We start from the raw sequence: 23,122 nt of genomic DNA, 5'->3' as shown, positions 1-23,122 counted from the left end.
GATCAAAGCAAAAACATCCTGCAGTTCTTTATTAGGTAAAACCCACACTCACATCAGCAATCTTTTCATACAGGTAGGAGTTTTGCCTGAGAAAGAATCAGCTCCCACAATGTACCCTAAAATTTTAACCAAAATTGCCATTTAACCACATGTGCATGCCAGACATAATACAGTGTTTTTTATTCTTGTTATCAGATGACAAAAGCCATAGTGTAATTACTATAAGTGACTGTATTAGATCTACCTACCTATCCAGGAACTATTACAGCCTGTACCTAAGTTCCTCGTTAGTGGATTTTATCCTCAACACCTCGGTGAGGTAGGGAAGTGTTATCTTCATTTTACAGATGGGGGACTGAGCACAGGGTAGATGGAATGATTTGCCCTAGGTTACATAGGATGCCTGGGCTAGGCTAAGCCGGGAAATGAATTCACATCTCCCTAGTCCCAGTCCAAATGCCCCATCTTTGTTACCCTTACTGTGTTTTGAATCCCACTGTAGCAGGACGGCCATATACAACAGTAAGAAACACACTTAAATTAAAATATATCTTTTTATAACCAAAAACTGAGAAACTAGCCATTGCTTAAACATAGAATATCTACTTGAGATGGCACAGGAATCAAGCATGTATACTTACAAGTAGACTTTCCATGGGTTTTCTCACAATTTGGACAATGATAGATATCAATATCTGGTGCCTCCTCTTCTTCTACGCCAACACAACTGGAATATTAAAAAAAAAATAGACCATCCTCAGTCTGGCTCTAAAGGTGCAAATACACAAAGTGATCAAAAATTTTACTCTGCAATTAATATGTAGCCATGTTAATCATTAAGGGTATATCAAGGAAAAATGTGATGAACCCTTTTTGTATGCATAATGTCAGGTCAAATGTCACTGCAGCCTACACGGCTGGGCTAGTGCTGAAAGGGGTGTCTCCCAGACACTTGTTTGCCAGTTCAATATAGGCCTTCCTTACAGAGTGGTAGAGACTCTGACTAAAATTTCTTTGCTCCATTCACAAAGACCACTTTAGCTGGCTGGGACAAAATAATATTCCCATCTACACACAGTTCTGGAAATTCAATCCACCCCAAAGGCAATAAACAAAATACAAACCCTTTTACAAAATACCTATGGAAGAGTTGTTAGACAGTAGGGCAATGCTGGCAAGTGACAGGGACACAATAATATACAACATGCACAACGTAAGTAGATTCCATCTCTATTACAATGTCATGAAGAAGAGAAGGAAAGGGTTGACACACAAAGCTCACTGCACTTTTGGCTGCCAAAATAGGTTGTATTGTGGCAGCTGCTCAGAACACCCACTGAGATTATTTTGGATGTCACAACATATGTAACAATACAGTGCAGCCTGCGGGCACGCTGTGTGAATGCAATCCAATGGCAAACCAGAGCACTAGGAGGAAAACAAAACTAAATTACAAAGGAATGAAGTACCCAAGATAAGAAGTTGTTGTACAGTCAAAGTAGAGAGCAGCCAGCCAAATAATCAAACTCCACAAGGAGCAAAGGCAAACAGGATTTTTTTCATGCTTGTTCTGCCTAAAACAGCCCAGACTATGTAAGGCAAATCTGAAGCACAGAAAAGAGAACTTCAGTCCTCCATGAATCAGGCTGGAATCCTAAGGATACAGCCCCCCCATTCCTTCTTCCATAGAAGCTGTGCTCAGCACAGGACCCAAGGCAGGGGGAGAGACAAAGGTAAATCTATACCATCTTTGCCTTGATCCCCTGGGCTGCCAGGGACTAGTTCAGTCCCCAACATAAATTAGACAGTCTCAGGATTGCTCTAACATACACTAGTTACAATGGCCACAAAGGGCTGTTACACTAGCCAAGGATTGCCAGAGTGCCCTGACTGTAACCTTTCTGCAGGTTATGCCCCCTATGCCAGAGGAAGGAGGATGGGCTAGATCCAGGAAACTCCTCAGCTGTAGAAATCCAGTGGCACAAAGGGGACATATCGTGGGTCAGAATCTGATCCACAATCTTTAACTGACTATTGGTAAAGCTGAGTGCATTCCTCCACTATAAAAATGAGTGAACTTCACTTTCACAGAGACAGGCAATAGGGGTTTGTCACAGCGCCACTTGTGCCAATAAAATTATGCTCTCCCAAGTCACTCAACTACATCAGTACCAGCATGGGCCGTCTCCTTGTAATATCTGGGGAAAGTGGACAGTCTTACTAAAACATGGATGGAGAAATATTTGACTCCTGAAATGCACTAAAGCCCTGACCACACTAGTGTTTGCAAAAGTGTGCCTGAAACCATTTTTGAAACCCAGTTTAACACAACTCACATCCATATCTAACATGATTACAAACCCTGTGACTACCACATTAAAAACATCTGCACCAGGGGGTGGTCTATAGCATGGCTTCCTTTAGCATGGTTATTGACTACCATCTCAAAAAACACTGTCCCGATTTCTGCCAGAAATCTTCTTGTTTTTCAACATTTGCACTAACAAAATGTGACTCGCTATGTGAATAGTACCCCAGGCTCATTTGGAGTTGAACTGTATATGTTCATCTAAGCTCTGCAACCAAAATAATACAAAACATGCTTTTCTCCTGAAAGAACCCTAAATAATATGAATGCTAAAAGTTATAATAGTGCAAGGGAGAGGAGAAGTGGATCCGTGCAAAACAAGTTCTATCACGTTAGCCCATTTGTTTGAAGGTCCAGCCCCTGAGTTGTATTGCTAGCATTATCTGGTCGGTATGGCGATACAAATTTTTTGACTCCTGTGTAAAAATATAGATATGGCTGTATCTGTTGGCATTGCTCTAATACTTCAACAAATACAAAAGAAACTGATCTCTCTAAATTGTTGACTTGGAAACCCACAGAAAAAAATTAAGGACAGGAAAATTATCACAACAATCCAGATCATTAGAGTCAAGGATTTTACAAAAAAAAACAACAAAAAACAAAGTGTCCCTGTGGCACTTTGGAGACTAACAAATTTATTTGGGTAGGCAGAAAAATGCCAGATTAGCCATCAGAGAATTTAAACAAACCTCATAAATGAGCACAAGTAAAACAAAATTGTAGGATTCATATCTCCAAGAAGCTGCATCAGCTGCTTATGCCACTGCTTTCAACTTGTCAAGCTTAGTAAAGGTATGGATTAGGCTCTAAAGTGGTGCTTTGAAAGTCTATATTTAGCTACGCTAAGCAGCCCAGAACAGGGGAAGCTACTTACCTTGCTTTATGAAGAGGTATGAAAAGCTACTAATAATGAGGCTAAGGCTTGAGGGCTTGAGTGTATGGAGGAACCTGTTGCTCTTATGGCAAGAAAAGTTATTTAAGGAGAATCAAATAGGAAAATAAGAATAATGTACAGCAAGCAGGATCAGGCTTCATCCTCACACTGACCCTAGATAAACACGGTATCTGATGATCTTTCAGTCATGTTGCCTCACAAAGGGGCTAATCAGTTCAACTGCTTCACCTAGAGTTAGGGTGACGAGACAGCAAATGTGAAAAATTGGCACGGGATGGGGAGGTAATAGACGCCTATATAAGACAAAGCCCTGAATGTCGGGACATGTGGTCATCCTACGTAGGGTATGGTTTCTGCACAAGGTGTGCATTTTTATATTTACTAAGGCTCAGACTCTGCCACATTCATCGCATGGAGCAGTACCTTACTCCAAGGGTAGTTCCACTCATGAGTAAGAGGGCAGAATCTGGCCCTAAAGTCCCAGAGTGCCTTGCTGCAATGATTCAGACAACCTTTATCCAAACTCTGGGCTACTTTTGGAGCCCCTTCCTCTCACTGAATAGTGCCTTACTCCACAAATAATCCCATTGACGTCAACTGGATTATTCATATATGAACAAAGCCTTCCATTCAAGACATGCAGACACCACCACTCCCTAAAACCTCATCTACACTACAGAAGGTTAGTTAAAAACGGTTCCCTCCAGTGCTGCCAGCAATTCAGCTGCACGGACTTACCCCCTGTAACCTCATTTTGGCTAAAGACCTTGACTGTAGGGATGGGAAACCCATGTAGATTTCAAAAATTTTTGCAAAATTAATATGTGTTCATTAACTGCTTTCCCTTTTAACACCTTATTTTTCTCAAGAACAATGTCATTCTTTAAAAAAAGTGTTTTTCTAGCTAAAAGAAACCCTCTGCTCTGTAGAAGAGTCCCCCTAAAATGTGGATGGCATGAGTGCCTGCTGTGCACTGTATTTATTTTTTCATGAGCATCTTTTCTTTGCCCCTCTCTGAGTCTTTTTGCACAGTCTCTTTGTATTTGTTTGTCATGCTTCTCCCCCCGCCCTCCCAAACTCTCTTAAGAGTAAAACACATTTCGCAGTGCTTGGGTCGAACATTTGACCCCACACATACAGTGATCAAGTGAGTTCAAAGTTAAACAAAGTGAGATCAGATGTAACAAGTGTGGTATGGTAGCAGATTACAGCCAAAGCCATGCTATAGTGATTTCCACATCAGTCTATTGCTACGGAACCTGGACATGATAGCACCAACACAAAGGACGGTGGCACCCTTGACCTATTATGCATATGAAGAGATGCAATCAAATCATACATGAGAGGTTCTGCAAAGCAACTGCAAATCCGGCACTGAAACAATAGTTATAAAAACGCAGCCAATGCTGAAAACAGCACAGCGAACTGGAATCCTAGCCAATATCCTGGGATCGCAGCAGCTGCCAGCCTCCTCACTGTCTGTTCCCCACTTCCAGAGGCTATGACTGCAAGGGGGCCACAAGCTGGCTTCTCCTTACTCTGTGCAGTTCTGCTCCTTTAACTGCTTGGGATGCTTGCAGCTGAAGTCCAGGAGCTGGTTTTCAGAAGGGATTCAGGGAGGGCACAGACGGCAGAATAGCCTCACAAGAACGTAGATGAGAGTAAGAGAGAAGAGCACTGCTGTTTCCCAGGTCTGGGGAGGGAAAGAAGGGACAAAGCAGTCTCTGAGGTGCTGCTCCTTTAAGGGAACAAGAAGCAACAGAGGGTGCAACAGCAGGAGGTGGAGCTGGGAAGCAGCACTCTGGGCAACAGCAGATTTATTTGACTCATTTGGGTTAGTGGTCTGAGAATCAGTTTTTAAAAGCCTATAGACACTATGGAACAATATGTTCACGTCTCAGCAGGATTCTCTCAGCTCCCAAATCACACACAGAGTACCATGCAGATTACCCTTCTGAAAGAGACCTTTACAAGCGTGGTACTGTTTGCAATGCAAGGACACCTAGGGTCTACCTAATTATCAAACACAGAGCCACTTGTGTGTGCAATTAGGCACCTACTACAATTGTGCACACAATCACCATGAGTGCATTCCCTAATAAGGTATTGGTAGATCCCCAGGCAGTCCCCATTTCTCTGGCTTATGAGCTGTCCCTTGCTACATTTTTGACATGGTAACAATTATGAAGCTTTGCAGGACTGGACATGTCCTCCTTTTGGAAGGCACCAGGTTCCCCAAGCAAATGCAGAGAGAGTGAACTTTTAATTGGTGAAGGATCAAGAGGAGGGAAATAAATGCTCCTGAGATGTCCTGAAAAAGAACCTCATTCATTGTGACATTGATATTAACATGTGAGATGCTACAGCAGTAAACATGTCAGTTGGGGACCAAGGAAACATCTGGTGCAGAAAGTTATGATGATGCAAGGCATACTAGTCAGGCAACAAGACAACAGGGTTTTTCCCAAGCAGAGAGAGAGAATCTTATAAATTCAGCTAAAAATGCTATTCCATTTTCTTGCCCAACCTGCAGAAAAGCCTGCAAAGATGGAAAAGGACATTAACCATCTATGTGTCCAAAACAGTTTCTTGTTACACCAGTCTCCTAGCATGAAGGACAACCAGACTGGGGTAATTTTAATCAAGGCAATTTAAATAAGTGACTTAAATCACTTGAAAAAATATGTTTAAAGTTTTAAACCATATTGACGCTTTGTAAAACTTGTTTGAAATTTGTGCTACTGCATCTTTCAATTAAAATTTAAATGCCGTTATAGGCCGGATATCTTATTTGAATTTTACAAAACTGCCGTAGGCAAAAAATAAAACCAAGAAAATTAAGGCCCTGATCCTGCAACCATTTGAGCAGGTACATAACATGTTTAAAGTTAAACAGCTGCAGAAGTGTTGCAAGATCATGGGCTGAAATTGTATTTTAATTAAAAATTTCTCTCTTAATGGTACAAAATCTGAGTCACCGCAAAACAAAATTGCTTCAATGTTAACAACAAAAAGTTATTAGACTTTCAACGCACTAACAAAAAGTTATTGTGAACTTTTTTATACAGACCCAAATTTTTCAAAAATATTAGCCAAAAGTTAGGCTTCTAAACCCATATTTAGGCACCTACGCATGGGATTTTCAAAAGCATTTAAGTGATTTAGAAGCACAAATCCCATTGACTTCAAACTGCAACCCCATCAGAAGAGTATAGTCTAGCCAAAGCATTTCAGCTTTCCTGACTCGAGGAAGCTCAATGTATTGGAAGGTGATGCTGGTTGCAAATATAGCATGAGTGATTTGCTTGTCAATTTTTTGAGTTTGTGGTGTTTGCATAAGCCGTGGACAGGTCTTTTTCAGCATGGTAGCATTTTAAATGTGAAATTTCTTAATAAAAAAAACTACGTAAAATCTTCTATTCTACTACAATTCAGAAATATAGACACAAGTAAAAAAATGTTAGCAATTTTAGCAACATAAATAAAAAGTCTGAATTTAAAAAATATTTAAATAAAAAAACCTGATTTTTTTTAAACAAATTCATATTTTTATTCACCCTTAGGACAATTCTTGGTAACGAAACCTGCAAAGCTACATTACGTTTTAGAGCTTTTAGCACAGAAGCGGGCCCTTTAAAGTAGTCTTATTACCTCACCCCCATTCTAATAAAGCAATCTAGTAAAGAAATAGTGTGACTTCTTAGGACACCCACAGCTCACTTTTGAACCGGATATATTATAGTTGCTTCAGAACACACTTACGTGTGTCATTTTCACCTGTTTACTTTCAGATGTGATCAGTCTCTTCTGATAAGTATTATATTACACTCTAGTATTCCCTGGTACCTAATATTTGTCAAATAGTTTATTTGACAATTTGGGGGGGGGGGATTTTTTGTCACATATATTATTTAACTAGCTCTATAAGATGATTAGGCAGTATTCACTGCATCAGTTGTTGAATAAAGTGTTCACGATTTTTTAATTTGACTAGCACAAGATGTATAAATCAATATAAGCCTCCTGGGTCTGAATTCTGCTAATTTAATTAAAACTTATTTTTAACTCTTTTCTGCTTTACCAAAATAGGACAAAAGGCCTAGAGACTTTTAACGCTGCCCTAGAGCAGGCACTTCACTCTTGTATTTCACAGAACTCCAAAAATATGTGTGTCTTATTCTCACACTCAATCAGCTCCCACCCCCAAGTAGTAACACTGAGGGTGCTCCAGCCTCAGACCTTGGGAATAACCCAGCATGACACTGGTGGGTAGTAATACAACAATACTTTGCAGTTCAATAGCAGCTTTCATCCAAGATTTCAGAGTTGCTCTACAAACATCAATCAATTCTCACAGCCACATCCTGGTTAGGTATGTATTACCCTCAGCTTATGGACAGGGAAACTGAGATACAAAGACGCAACAGTACAAAGCAAGGCCCCAGTTCTGCCATCAACATTAATAAAAATCAGTGACAAAGCCGCAAGCGTGCGCTCATGGAGTCTTGATTCCCAGAAAACCCAGGAGATGGAAAGGCGGTGGTGTCAGACAATGTTCCAGCTTACTTTTTAAAAAAAAAAAAACTTTTTGTGGAACAAATGACTGCCAGAGTCAAGTTTAAAACCTCTGAATGCAGCCTCTCCCACCCTCTGCCCTCCCCCCATCCTCTCTCTGACTCATCCCCTTAGCTTCATTCCACCTTTCCTCTCCCATTCACTGACTCCCTCTCCAGCATCATTCTGGATTTCTCCTTCAAACTCTTCATTCATCCTCCACTCACTTCCTCTCCCTCTTTCAGTGTCCCATTCCCTTTCTCTGCCCTTCTCTTACCTTTGGGGGGGGGAGCTAGGGATGGCACCTAGAGGTGTATTTGCCCAGAGTCAGCAGATTGAAACCCATTTTCCCGTTTACTGCAGCAGGAGGCACTGTTCTCAGGCCTGGCTAGTTTATATGATAGTGAAGGCAGCACACATGGGTATGCTGCTCAGGGCCTGGTGCTGGCTCCCTAGCAGCAGGAGGGCTATGGGGCCACTCTGAGCAGCAGAGACTGAGTCCTGTGTGACACATGCCTGAGAGCTGAGGATACAGCTTCTAACCACATGGTTTAGAAAAGTGATAGCAAAACAGACGTGTGGTATTTTTATGCCTAGTAAAGGTGGTGATCCATAATTCACCTGAACTCCCCTCCTATCTAATAGCAACACAGGATCTAACGGCACAATGTCCCTGCAAGACATTTATCATTCACTGAGCAACAGTGTTCTTCCTTTCGCTTGTAGCTTATGTGAAAGGTAGGATACTCTTGCCCCTCAGGGCTTTGTTGGAACACCACTCCTATCCCAATTTCAGAAGCCTCCACCTCAGCTATAATAAGAGTGGAGAGAAATCAGGATTTCTCAGAAGTAGAAAGAATCACGATTTATCCTCCCATGTTTTATGGTTATCCGGCACAGCCGCATCTACTTGATCAAACTTTTATAACTCTTTTTGATCAGATCTGACATTGTATGCAATTTCAGCAAAACTGAAGTATTTACTTGAATGCTAGTCAGCCTAGGGAAAGCTCTAACTTGCTCGATGCAGAACTTTTTCAGCAAGGGCTTGCTTTTTTATCCAGTTTACCAGACAGGTTGACACACTGATTCTCACGTGACCAAATGATGACATCTGAAAGTGCTTTAACCATATGTCAAATACCATAACGGAGGCAAGTGATGTTATAGAATGGAAAGAAGAATGAGGATGGGAGAATAGAAAATCCAAACTATGGCCCAATTCAGCAGACTGTTTAAGCACATGTAAATTTTAAGTGCATAAGCAAGCCCATTGACTTAACTGCTTTGCTGAATCGGGCCTAAATAAGAGCGAACTCTGAATATACCAAGTAATCAATATTCCATTTAATTGGAAGGGGTATACACCTTACAGATGAGCCAGTGTAGGGAGAAAATACATTTGGAGGTACAGATTTCAGCAACTCCCTCATTTCAAAACAAACTCTATCCCCTGAATCCACCTGTCAATGTTTGTGCTAGACAGCTGCTTCAATGACTTGCTAGAACAAAGCCATGTAAAGCACATAAAATCTGTAATATCCAAGTCTCCTACGTGCTAATCAAAAACAAACTGACAGGCAGGATTTCCAAGAGAGTTAGCATAATAGGTTCAATGTCCAGGTGCCCTCTACAGTCTGATATTTTTAAGATTCTAATGCCATTGCCATCGCCATCTGCTGCTTCGTCTTTTTGCACCAAGTGCTGAACTCTGACCATGCACTCCCCGTCCCTTGCACCTGACAGGGCAGCAGTCCTTGGACTGTTTGGCGAACATTCCAGGGGAGAACAGAATGCATCCAGGGTCACCCTGATATCCTGTTACTTTCAATGGAACATCAATGGGATCATGGCAGCACATCAGTGAACCCAGAGGACCCGAACCAAGAGATGTGGAGATAAAAATAAACTATTTCATAGTACTGAGCACGGGACTAGGAGCCAGGAGTTTCTCCACTGTTTTACACCAACTCCCCCGTGTGGTGCCAAGCAAATTACTTAACCTCTTTGACTCAGCTTCCCCATCAACAAAACAATGGTACTTGCCTGCCTGCCTCAAAGGGAACTGTGCAGATTAATTCATTAATATTTGTGTAGGGCTTTGAGGAGAAGCTCTAGGTAAATGCTCAGTGGTGCAATTGAATAGTGCTCTTTTAATTGCTTTCCTTTAGTGTGTGGGCTCCATTGTTTGGAATACTCTTGTAGGAGTCTGTAAATAAAACATTTTGTCCTTTTCCATTGCACAAATCCTCAGATTTTCAAAAGATTTCCACCAGCTGCATGATCTGGCCCTTGGTTCATGTAGGGACAGAGCCTCTTTCATTGCTCATTGGAACCATCAAATGATGTCAGCATCACTCTGTCTTAACCAGGTATATGTTACTGTATAGCCAGCAGAGAGAGATGTAAACGTTGCTATTTTAATAGCTGTTTATTTTCTGTAGTCTCAGCAATAATAGCAACTTTAAAACAAACATACTCAGTATTTGGAACTCGGAGGATTTCCCCCAAATCAGATTATAAAGATCTTTCAGGCAGTTCATTTTCTGTTTTAAAAACTTTGACTATGCCTCTTTGAGTTGAGGGTTTTATAATATAGTAAAGGGGCTGGAGAGAAAAATAGCACAATGTATAACTAATGTGGTTATTTGTTGCTATGCAGTGTCTAAGGGAGTATGCACTAAGGCGTATCAACCTCAGACCGGTTCTGCGCTGTGGACATTTCCAGAAAAATTCCAACCGGTGTATAGAGTGATCCAGGTGAGCCAGTGTTAGCACAAGCAGGAAGCATGATGGAGACAGGGCTCTGGCAGCCGGACCTGCTTTTACCTCTATTTTAGTTAAACCTGCTGAAAGCAAATCTAAGCAAAATGGTGGTTAAAAGCATGTCCCATCTACCTTGCTGGCATATTTTGTACACAAGGAATATGCTTTTGAGCTAAACAGCCATGATCCAAATCCTGGGAGGTACCAAGCACCATTAAAGTCACCGAAGTCGATGGGAATTGTAGGTGTACCGTTAAAAAGTACTCTTTGTCTCTAGCACATGCTCTAAAAGTTAGGCAGGTATTGTTTGCGTAAAGAGGCACAATGTTACTGCTACTGCAGTTTGCTCCTGATAAATACAGGTGTGTGTTACAAAACATATCCAGAAAGTAAAGCTAGTCAGAATGCAGCAGCCTGCTTGGTAAATGGAGCATCACAGCGTGAGAACATTCAAGTGGTGCTTTGTAAACTGCACTGGCTGCCCGTAGGTTTCCGAGTTGAATTTAAGGTGCTGGCGTTAACCTACCAAGCCCTCAACAGCCTGGGACTTACTCATTGGAGAGACCGCCTCTCTCCCTGTGACATACAACTAAAGCTGATTGGGCAGGGGGGAGCTTTTCCTTTGGCATATGCTCCCCCTTCTGTTGACTCTTCAAGCACCCTGTAAAACTCATTTTGGAGGGAGCCGTTGGGGAAGGAAATGCTGGTCATAGGGGAATGGTTAACAGAGGTGGGGGAATAGGGATATTGATTCATTTTTATTTTATTTGCACTCTGTGATTCACTGGGGATTTTGAGTGGTAGCCATGTTAGTCTGTATCAGCAAAAACAATGAAGAGTACTTGTGGCACCTTAGAGACTAACAAATTTATTTGGGCATAAGCTTTCGTGGGCTAAAACCCACTTCATCAGCTGCATGGAGTGGAAAATACAGTAGGAAGATATATATACAGAGTACATCATGTATACATATACTCTGTATATAGATATAGATATATAGATAGAGATATATATCTTCCTACTGTATTTTCCACTCCGTGCAGCTGATGAAGTGGGTTTTAGCCCACGAAAGCTTATGCCCAAATAAATTTGTTAGTCTCTAAGGTGCCACAAGTACTCCTGGTTGTTTTTACTGGGGATTTTGTTATGCATTACAGGGTTGCTGCCATCTTTCTTTTATGTTCGCAACTGTGCTTTAAGCTGACTGTCAGGGATGCCTAAAGTATAAGATAACTTCCCCTTTTCATTTTAGAAAAGTAACTTAATAAAAAGCCATATCACAGTTCTGTACAGAAATAGAAGCTGGCGTGAATGACAGTGAAGAGCTGCTTGCGGGGCTTTTTACTAGACATATTCCTTTTAGCTAGTTGTACAAGTTGTCCTATCTTGGATACACTTTATTCTTTGGATGACTGTACCACCTTTTTTAAAAAAAAAAATAAAAAAAAGCTTGCTCACAATTGTGGCATGTGACAGAGAATTAGCCCTTTGGGAGGCAGCATGATTCACTTGACCTCTATAAAACTATTTGTGAGACTAGGTGAAATCAGGACCTTTCTGAAAATCAAATGTTACACCCAAGTTAATCTTTTGAAGAATTATTTTAAAATTGCAAAATGGGATCTAACAAATCACATTATCTAAACTGATCAATCTGTGGCATTGGTACAGACCCCATAAACTACAGTATGCAGGCACTAAAATACACTCTATATCTATCCATGTATCCTGAATAAAGACATACCAAGGAAGATCTAAATATTAAGCTCCTGAGACCCAGTGATCTGAAATGCCAAACAGCTTGAAAGAACACCCAGCTGCTCTTACTGATTTTCTAAAAATGATAACCCACGAGAAACAGTGTCTACAGCAAAAATCACAATAATAATTTTGAAAAACATGGGTTGAGTGTTTCTCAGCAGGAGCGATACAAGCCACGAGGAGAGTTAAAATAACAATGGATAAAGGATCAAAACACTGATGCCAACAAGCCCTTGAATTTCATGTTTTATGTAATCAACAACATCTATATTGTTCAAACCTGAATCATAAAACCAGCTAAAAAAACACCAGTCAGATTATATTTACCAACCCGTATTCAGGATATTTTTTTCCTAAAGTATAACAGCAGCCTCTCATTATATCCAATAGCATTCATCATAATCCTTCCCCAGTCATCATATTTTTGAGCATATTATTCATTGTGGGAAAAGCCCTTCTGGTATTTCAGACACCAACAGACTGATCCAAAACTCACTGGGAGTCTCTCCATTGATTTCTGTGGGTGTTGGATCAGGCCTGTTCAGGACAGATTTCAGTTTGGAAGGAAACTGGAGTTTACTTCATCCTGCAGAAAGTTGCTAGCTTTATTATTTACATTGCTATTGTTCTTGGGTAAATAATGTTGCAGTGCCTAAAGGCCAGATTTGTAAAAGTATTTCAGTGCCTAACTCCCATTGAAGTTCAAAGATCTAGCCCTGCAAATAGATCACTGCCTCTCAAGCACTTCCTCAGGGCACAGAGTAACCTTACGGCATCCCTACCTCGGTTTCCCCTCAGTGACTTGGCTCTCTGGTTCAGCCATTAACAAAAAGTCCACAGCTTCCAGCTTATAAAGGTCCACAGCAAATAAAGTCTTAGCGCTCATTTCAAACCGGGTCCAGCTCCTTCTTCCCGAGGGGTCTGTCTCCCCTCTTCTAATTCAAGGACTCTTCTACCCACTCTATGAACGCAGCTTTCAGCCCTTTCCCATCTCTCCCCTTAGCCCCTCCTGGACTCCTTTGGGTTGCTCCCTGCTCCTTCCCAGGCCTCCCTGACCAGGAGTCTTTCCCTGCTCTTGCTCTCAGCAGGAACTCCCAGACCTTCCTACCTGGAGTTCACCACTGGCTCACAGCGTCCAAGTGGCCCTCCAGACCCAAACCCTCCGGTCAAAGGTCTCCACAGGACCCACCTGTTCTCTGAAGCAGCTTCCTTTTCCTGCTCCCTTCTGGCTCTTCATAGAGACCAGCTGACCTGCATTAGGCCTCATGGAGAGGTCGTTAATGAGGCACAGTTGGGCTCGACCTGTTCCCTCTCAAACAGCCCAGTCTACCCTGTGACTGGCCCTAAGTGACTTAGGAGCCTAACGTCTTGTCTACACATTTAGTTCTCGGCCATCAGGGGTGTGACTCTACCCACATGAGCCTGCTGGATGGACCCTGCTGACGTGTCTGTGCTTTGATCTAGTCCTTTTTGAAAGAGGGCTTCAGAAGTGACTTAGGCTCAATATGCCAGAAGTGACTTAGATTCTTCTGAATCGTCTGTTTGCTGGATAGGAATTTAAAAAGCTTTATGTTTTCCACTACGTATATTTTTTACCTCTGAAAGGAAAATATTAGAATAAAAACATCCTCTCTTCCCCCCTCCCCCAGGAAAGCAGAAAATGGGGGATAAACATACATGGAAGATGGTTCAGTGACAGTTTTCTCTCCAAGTTAAATGAAAAAGAGTAAAATTTTCAAAAGCATGAAAATGATTTAGAAACCTACTTCCCATCTTCAGCAGTTCATGGGAACTTAGCAGCCTAAATCCCATTGACATAAACTCAATATTATCTTCTCAATATTCTTGTTATCTATATAAATATCCAAAAGCTGTTTGATTCTTGCCAAACTCTTGACCTCAATGCCATCCTGTGGCAATGAGTCGCACAGGCTAATTGCAAAACTGTGCAAAAAGTGTTTCCTTTGATCAGTTTTGAATTTGCCACCATTCAATTTCAAAGAACACTCCCTTGTTCTTGTGTTAGGAGACAGGGAGAAAATTCCAGTTTATAAAGACATCTTTATTAGGTTTTTCTTTTTACAATGTACTGTATTGTTTCCATCTAATATAAGCTCCCCTGCAAAAGGCTGTTTGTGGCATAAATGTTCTCACAGGAGACTCAGTGATGGAGCTCTTTGCTTAAGTCTGTGCAAAGAGACAATCCTAACACTTCTAGCTGTTTTGTAAAGCCAAGGTGCTGTACAGGCAGGCCCGTTTAACCTAGTAGCTTCCATCCCTCCTATTATATCTTTTGGAGTGGAGTGAAATGAAAAGGACTTACCGTATATACTCGTTCATAAGCCGAATTTTTTTAGTAAAAAAAGGGAAGCATCAGAGAAGGGGGTCGGCTTATGAACGGGTATAGAGAGGGAGAGGTGGGACAAAGCCCCTCCCCGCAATAGAGGGGGCAAGGAGAGGCAGCACAGCCAGCAGAGCTAGAAGGGAAGAGGCGGGTCCAGAGGCTCTCCGCTTCTGGCCACACTGCTCTCCCCCCAGCCTCCGAAGCAGCTGCAGCTCTGGGGCTGGCAGGCTGCAGTTGTGCCACCTGGCCTTGCGGAGCACGCTGCGGCCGTGCCGCTCAGCCCCACCCGCCGGAACATGCTGCGGCTGCACCACGCGGTCTGGCCCACTAGAGCAACTCCGGCCAGGCCAGAGACATCCTCCCCTGGCCCGCTCCAGCTAAGGTGGGAAGGGAGGGGATGGAGAGAGTGTGGGGATCCCGGGCTAGAGGTGGGGTCGTGTGGGAGGGTGGTCACAGGGATTATTCCCCTGACTCCCAGCTTCTCCCCCCTCTTCCCCCGGCAAATTTCCCCAACAGTTGCTGTCCCGGCCCGTCAGGGTAAGCAGCTGGTGGGACGGTGCACTTTGTTCACTTAGATTTACCTCTGTGCCTGCGGACACTCGACGTAAACAAACCATCTCAGCCTGCCAGCGGCTTATCTTGATGGCCTGGGAGCCAAAGTTTGCCGACCCCGGAATTACAGGATCGACTTATGAATGGGTCATAAAAATTTTCCATTTTTACTTACCCATCTTGGGTGGGTCGGCTTATAAACGAACTGGTTTATGATCAAGTATATACAGTACTCTGATTCTAATGAAGAGCTTAGCTGGTAAATTTCCTAATGTCATATCAGCAGAAGTTTCTCAGGACCTGATACTACAAATCTCTCCTTATGGATGCTGTTCCATGGATTAGGCACAACTCTCATGAGTAAAGATTACTAATGTAATTCATAGTTTACAGACTAGGGGTCTTGATACTTAATAAAGCATAGCTCTGGTTTGCTTTAATTTTTCATTTTTGAATGAACAATTAGTAATTTAACGTACGAGCCGGATTCTGGCTCCTGTGCAGGCCCCTTTGGGCTGCTCCAATGGCACAAAGGGATTGGAAAATTGCCCTAACTGGGGAATTCCAGGCTGGCACAGAACCAGGCTGCATAACAAGTAATAAGAATAATATATCTCAAAAAGATCTCAAAAGCAAGATTCATTTAATTTACCCATCTTGAATAAATGCATAATTCTTGCAGGTGGTGAACTGCTGCGAATCATCCCCTTTACATATTTAATGTACAGATAAGAAGACCAGAGCCCTTGTGGGCTGTTATAAAAAAAGAAATTATCCATTTCAATCAGTACAATTGTTAATTAATGTAATTACTAGATTCACTGGTCCCAGCACTTGGATACAGACGAGAAATGCACAATGCAACTCAGGAGGGGATGCAAAAGTGGCTCAAACCAACCTCTATGATCCTCTGAACATGGGCTAGCTGTTCACTTGGCCAGTCTTCTGGCTAAGTTAGAGCAACCTGAAAGTTGATCTAAATTACACTGATTGCCAATAGCCCCAACGGGGAACAGCAGCAACTGGGAATAACTGAAGCCAAAAGAAACCCCAGATACTCTCCATTTTCCCTGGTGATGCCCCCTCTACTGGCTGTACAGCTGTTACACCACTAGATCTATGCTTTGTGATCCTTCTACAATGGGCTAACCTGGCTTTTGAGCTCATTTGCACACACAATGCAATATAAACTGGCTTCAGTGCAGACAAGGATGAGGGCCTTTATTTTCAGTCTAGATGACTGAAATACTAGGGCCTCAAATCCTTGATCTGGATGCTCACGTTGGCACTAAGGTCCCTAAATGCCAGCTTTCAGTGCCAATTTGACTGCCAAAATGAAAGATTTGGCCTCAAGATTGAAAACTTGACTTCCAGTTAACAAGTTAAACTTTAAAAGTCAGTGTTTACATTTAAATTTAAGATGTTTTTCCCCGTTATAACAAAACATCCAGGCTGCAGGTTCATAATTGTATTTATTGATTTTGTTTTGTAGGTTTTTTTCTCCTCAGACATCTCAAGATTATTTCTCCATTGCTGCAGCTGCCTCAGACTTGAATACCAATCAACACATGGTCCTTAAATTCTTGCTAATCAACACATCGTCCACAAGTTCCTGTTGAGCCTGTTATTTCTCCTTTATAACCCTACTCCCTTCTCACTACAGGAGTCAGTCAATATCGCTGTTCTTACCCAGTTAGCATAAAGTCTCTCTTAAGAAGAGCGGAGTAAATATTTACTGAACTGTGGCTTGCATAAAAATATGATTTTGCTGATAATGTGTTAACACCCTCCCTTTATGTTTAATTCCTGTGAACGTTCTAGCAAATGAGTTTAGTAGCAGGAAAATTCAGTGAAACAGTTCACTTTAGATGAATATTAGACAATGTCCCTGGAAAGCAAATTTTTAGATTTGAGTTTTTGCACAAGAAGCCTGATTCAAAGCACATCCATGCAATCACAGTTCACAAACATACTATGTGACCGGCAAAATGCGTCTGATCAAACTAACCAGCGTACCTTGAACTATGACTATCCCGGAACTAGTATTTGCAAACAAAGAACAGATCAGGATTTAGTCCCAGAAATTATTCTGCAAATAATTTTTAATAATGAATAAATCTAAGAAAATGATAAACTTTGTTCACAAAAAACCTGCAAACAGTAACAGAGGCTAAATTCATCTAAACTTATTTCATATGAATTATTTGTTCAGCTCTACCTCTAAGCTGCCCACTCATTAACTCACAACATCTATGCAGAACACAGAAACGAGTACTCTTCTGTGACATGAATCTCTTTCACCCTTCCTACATTAAAGATTGAATTGACTCCCCTCCCACTGTGCACCCAACGTTCTAGTCTTTAACCAGAAAAAGAGTATTGTAAAGATCAATGTCTGATATTTTTATTGGACACAAACACAGGCATTCTGAAGCTCTATGAGAAAAACAACTTCTTTCATGGGCACTACAGAAAGCCATCCTCCATTCAACAGGGAGAGTTCAGTGTCTAATTCAAAAGCGGAAATGTTGATAGTACACATCCACAGAACTGCCTGGAACACAGGTGTCTTCCTCCTCATTTCAACATGTTAGTGGTCACTGATTCTTCACTGCTGTAGCCTCCTATGTTCCTCCCAACAGCCATTCCAATCAGAAGGACAAAAAATTCTCCAAAACCAGGTCTGGCACAGGGACAGATGGTCTTATCTAGCAATGCATCCTAATAAACCATTTCACTCAATAGCTCCTACAGTTACTAAAGTCCTGATTCAGATTTTAATTCTGGCAAAGTTTCTCTTGAAACCAGCTTCAAAGTTATTTTTCCTGAGTAAGGAAGTGAATAAAAATGATGTATAAGGACTTCAGCAGTTGTACCTGCATGTTTAGTGACTGGATATTGATATAAGAGCAATTTCTTATTCCATGCAAACAAAGATATACAGTTTTTTCAAGACAGCAGTAAATAGGTCAGGAGAACAACAGATGTTCTCTCTCCCTTACCCTTTCCTTTAAATGAATTGTATCACTTTCTGAAAAGGAAAAAAATGACACCAAAGAAACAGAAAACACAAGCAGAAAAAAATACTTTAAAAAATTTGCATAAACAAATTGGGGAAAACATGTTTATTCTACAATAGTGGTTTCTCTTAGAGCAACATAAAAACTATAGCAATTCACATTATACACTGAGGTATGTGTTTCTTAAAGTGCTCTGATTTTCTGAGGCTGAATACCTATCGCGATGCAGGAGTTGCTATGGTACAATAGAAACAATACAATTTTCAACTACTGAAGTGGTGAAAAAATAGAGTTATATGCCATGCAGAATGTAAATTCACAAAGAAAATGCAATACTCTGGACCAATTTCTGTTCTCAGATGTACTGACTTCAAAGGAAACCCCTCCATGGATCTGAGAGAGGAATTTGGAACGATTTGTATCTTACTAATTAAAGGGACTTAAATATGAATAATGAAATTAAAAGAAAAAATCCTATTCTGAGACTGGTTAAAAGAACTTTTTAGGTCATTGAAGTGCATCTCAAATATCAACAGACCTATCCCACTTCTCATCATCAGACACATTATTCCTTCTGAAATCTTTTTTTCCCTCTCAGGTGTCAAGAGATAGTTCTGTCTCCACCCTTAATTAAAGGGACTATAAATCTAAACATTCTCTCTTTAATTTAGCCCGATTCAGTTGAACCATTTTTTTTTCTTTTCAATTTCATTGTAAGGCACCCTTAGTTCACGGGACACAGCATCATGGGCCATATTCTGTGCATGTTGAAGACAATGGCAGGCTCTGTCAAATGTCTGATCTGGCCCCACATTATAGCAAAGATGATTAAAAAAAAAAAAGATTAACCCCTCATAGCCCTAAACCTGCACAAAACAAACAGAAACACTCTTAGTCGCAAGCAGAGTTTTTAACTGTGAATAGGAAGAAATGCCAGAGACTCATTGCAGTCCGCTCAGGACTTCACTATTGTTACTGATTTTACATGGAAGGTGCTCAGATATCATGATGATGGGTGGCAGTGTAAAAGCCTAAGATTTAGATAGACGGATTAAACAGTTTACTGCAATTTATCTAGGGCCTGGTCCAACAGAAAGACCCTCATTGACTTCACTAAGCATTGGATTGGCCTCTAGGTCTAGAGCCCAGGACCCACGATTCACTGATTAAACTCTAATTTTTTTAAGTTAAGATTTTAAGCAGTAGTGACAAAATGACCCGTTTTTTCTGACGAGTTTAAACAAGGGCATCGAATGACTGCTGGAGAAGTAAGTTTTCATTGCAAAAAAACAAACAAAAATAACCCAAATCCTTAGTCTTTTGCCCTTTTCCTTAAAAATCTCAAAATATAACCCAATTCCTAGGAAAGTTCTTCAGTGGAAATTGTAGTCAATGGGACAAGCTGTTTGTAAATCACGACACAATCAAAGAAAAAAATCTTCTTACACTTTTTGGCTAGATCCTGGCTAAAATAACAGAGTGGGAGACAATGAAGCTAAGTGGATGCATGTACACAATGCAGGGATTTCTCCCTGCTGGCTGCTCCTCAAGTGCTCCAATACCCCTCCTTCAGGCCTTAGTGTTCCCTTCCTGGAGGGCATAGGAGCAATGCAGAGAGTCTGGGCGGGGGGGGGGGGGGAAGAGGGGAGGAGGAGGGGATTCAGCATGGTGCTGCAGTGGAGAAAGGGGATGCCAGCAGAACAAGGGAAGGGGGCAGTGGAGAAGGGAGGGGAGAAAGGCAGCTGAGAAAGGGGTGAGTCGAGAAGAGAAGTGTGGAAGGGGCAGCAGAGCAGAGTGGGCTAGAAAAGGGAAGCAAAACAGGTGGCTTCAGCAGACTTTACAACAAAGCAATAGGTGCCGTAACTGTTTTTGATTATTGTCTCTGGCAAACGAAACCACACATTTCGAACACCACAGTGCAGTATCGCAACAGAATCAAACTTCGTCACTGGCATCAGATTAAGAACAAAGTAACAACTGTGCTGCATTACCCCAGTTCTGTCAGTTGGGCCTTGGTTTAAAATAAACATTTAGCCACATACGTTCAAAAGCAAATCTTGTATTGAGTTTGTCTCTACCTGAAAGCAAACAACACCGTATATACAAGAAATAAGAAAAATATCACTCCATAACCATGCTCAGAGCTATTTGTGGGAAAAGCCAAAGTTTATCTACCTGGCATGGTAGTTTAAGATCTCCAGAAAGCTCTGAAACATGAGTGATTCATGCCAAGTTCAGAGCAACTGGTGAGAAGGGAGGATCACTGCAAAATGACAGAGAAGCCATGTAACACTGAAAAGTAAATTATTATTATTAGACTTACCATAGCCCCTGGGTGCCCTAGTCATGGACCAAGGTCCCATTGTGCTAGATGCTGTACAAACAGACCAACAGATGGTCCTGATTACAGATATTTTTGCTTTAGTCTTGTAAATGCCTCAACAAATGGAAAATTCTTTGCTAAAGTGAAGTGAAGGGTGCATGGCTGTAAATTCAAGGCTATATTCTTACAAGAACTTTGGAGCTAAAGAAACTACTTTTAAGCAAGCAGATAATTCAGAGGTAAACTTACAAGAAACTAAAGCATTGGAAAGTATGAACATTCAGTTAAAAGAGTGAATTATAAAATAAAAATAGCAAAAACAATAAAAATCGACGCAAGCGTCTCACTGGACCATCTCATCCAGACGACTCCAGTAAACTGTGTCTTTTCTCTCTCCCTCTTTTATTTTTTTGCTATAAAGTCACAGATTGTTTTTTTAGATTCTCATGCGCTCTATTTTTAGGATATTATAAATTCATGATCCCCTTTGTCCAATTCATTTAACATTTGGTAAAAACTATTCTACCTTACGCCCAAAATTGACACCTATATTTGTGTATTTTAGAAGAGGAGTGGAAAATCTGGCTTTTAATTGCAATTCAGCTGCAACTTTAAGTTTGGAGCAGCTAGTACCACTGCCTAATGCATTACAGATTTAAAAGAAAAGGAGTACTTGTGGCACCTTAGAGACTAACAAATTTATTAGAGCATAAGCTTTCGTGAGCTACAGCTCACTTCATCGGATGCATACAGTGGAAAATATAGTGGGGAGACAAACACGGCTGCTACTCTGAAACCTATCATTATGCAAGATTTAAAAGAGTTAGTGAAATTTGCCAGTTCGAATTTTCAAATTGACGGAGTTTGTGCAAAATGGCAGAAAGAATCAACTGATCAGTTTAAAGTGGAAGGCATCAGAGCTCCAAGAATAAAGCATCATATAAGTCAGCTACTGTTAAGCAAAAAGAAAAGGAGTACTTGTGGCACCTTAGAGACTAACAAATTTATTTGAGCATAAGCTTTCGTGAGCAGCTCACTTCATCGGATGCATCCAATGAAGTGAGCTGTAGCTCACGAAAGCTTATGCTCAAATAAATTTGTTAGTCTCTAAGGTGCCACAAGTACTCCTTTTCTTTTTGCTATTACAGACTAACACGGCTGCTACTCTGAAACCTATTGTTAAGCAGAATCCCAAGTCCTGCCAGCCCACAGTACATAGCTCTCCCATTGACTTCACACTGGACTTCAGTGAGAGCTCTGTTTGACAGTTTACAGGCTTTGGGTCCTAAATTACAGCATTTTCCTATTGAATTCCCTTGCATAGGAGGTGGTATTCTCCGGGGGCCAAACCCTGAAATCTTTATTTAGGGCCCAACTGTGCCCCCACACCTTTACATGGCTGTGTAGTGCGGGCTGGGGAAGGAAAGAAGCAGCTCCCCTTCACTTTGCATGGCCCATATAAGAGGGGACCCAAAACTGCCTTAGGTGGTATAGAGTAACTCCCCGAAGGAGGGGGGTGGGAGTAGGTGCAACAATTGTTTCACCTCGCTGTGCACTAGGCAACCCCAAGTGGGTAATATATTGCAGCCCATAATGGGGGTCACAGAGTGCACCCCCTCCAAGTCCCTGAAGCAGAATGCCTTCTGCTGCTTGCTTGGGGTACATAGCTCTGCACTGTCCCTTTATTATAGGCACTGTGCTGTTAGCACAATCTAGCCCTTAGAATTTATTCCACCTTACTTAGGCAAAACACTCATTAACTTCATTTGTCTTCCTCTAACTTCAGTAAAAAGAAAAGGAGTACTTGTGAATACAGACTAACACGGCTGCTACTCTGAAATCTAACTTCAGTGGAACTGAGCCCCAGATTCATGGACACTGGATCTGAGCCCTAGATTAATGACGCCTGGATGCAAACGGCTTGTAATGAGCATGTTGCCAGTTTTCATGTCATAAAATCAAACACTTTGTGGGAGGAAAAAAAGAAGGAAAAGAATGATGACAGGACCAAGTTTCAGATAGGTTTTGTTTCTTAGAATTCAGCTGTTCTGTCAGCAGCAAGCAATCAAATGATAAAAGCAAAGAAATGCACCATAAAACAATGGCAGGTTCTTTCAGTATTTTCCTGTTGTGCCCTTTTGTACCATCATTTGTTGTTATTTCTTGAGTCGTTTAATTAGTCTAAGCCCTTTATCTTGGTATTGGATCCAGAGAGATGAACCCTGAGCCCGCACAGAAACCTATGAGCCCAAGAATTCACCCACAGAGATCCAACTGCAAGATCAGGACCTTAAATTCCAAATTCCTCAGAACGGGGACTTTGAGCCCGTTACACTTACAGCAGAGTCCTTACAAACAGAATTTGGCCTCTTGTGTTTTATTTCCTTGTAAAGTCCCATGCACCCCTATGACATTTCATGTAAAATAGAGAAACCCACTTAGATATTGGGGTACCCCCACATGCAAGAATCATAATTCAGAGGTGCAGCACAGTAACACAGAGCATGTGTGTCATTTAGCCATATTTGGTTATAGC

General features: G+C 41.4%; 1 protein-coding gene across 4 annotated transcripts in view; it reads right to left on the bottom strand.

Annotated features, from left to right (window-relative positions):
- The window catches only part of PHF2 (PHD finger protein 2), a 144,702-nt gene that overhangs the window by 71,057 nt on the left and 50,523 nt on the right, over positions 1-23,122 (bottom strand). For all 4 annotated transcript variants that reach the window (XM_043518181.1, XM_038410363.2, XM_043518180.1 and 1 more), the window contains one exon: positions 642-727. In XM_043518181.1, coding sequence (XP_043374116.1) covers positions 642-727 — 86 coding nt within the window. The remainder of the gene's footprint in view (positions 1-641; positions 728-23,122) is intronic.

This window comes from Dermochelys coriacea, chromosome 7 (genome assembly GCF_009764565.3).
Source record: "Dermochelys coriacea isolate rDerCor1 chromosome 7, rDerCor1.pri.v4, whole genome shotgun sequence".
NCBI lineage: Eukaryota > Metazoa > Chordata > Testudines > Dermochelyidae > Dermochelys > Dermochelys coriacea.
The sequence above is the reverse complement of the archived record's forward strand: the minus strand, read 5'-3'. Positions and strand labels throughout refer to the sequence as shown.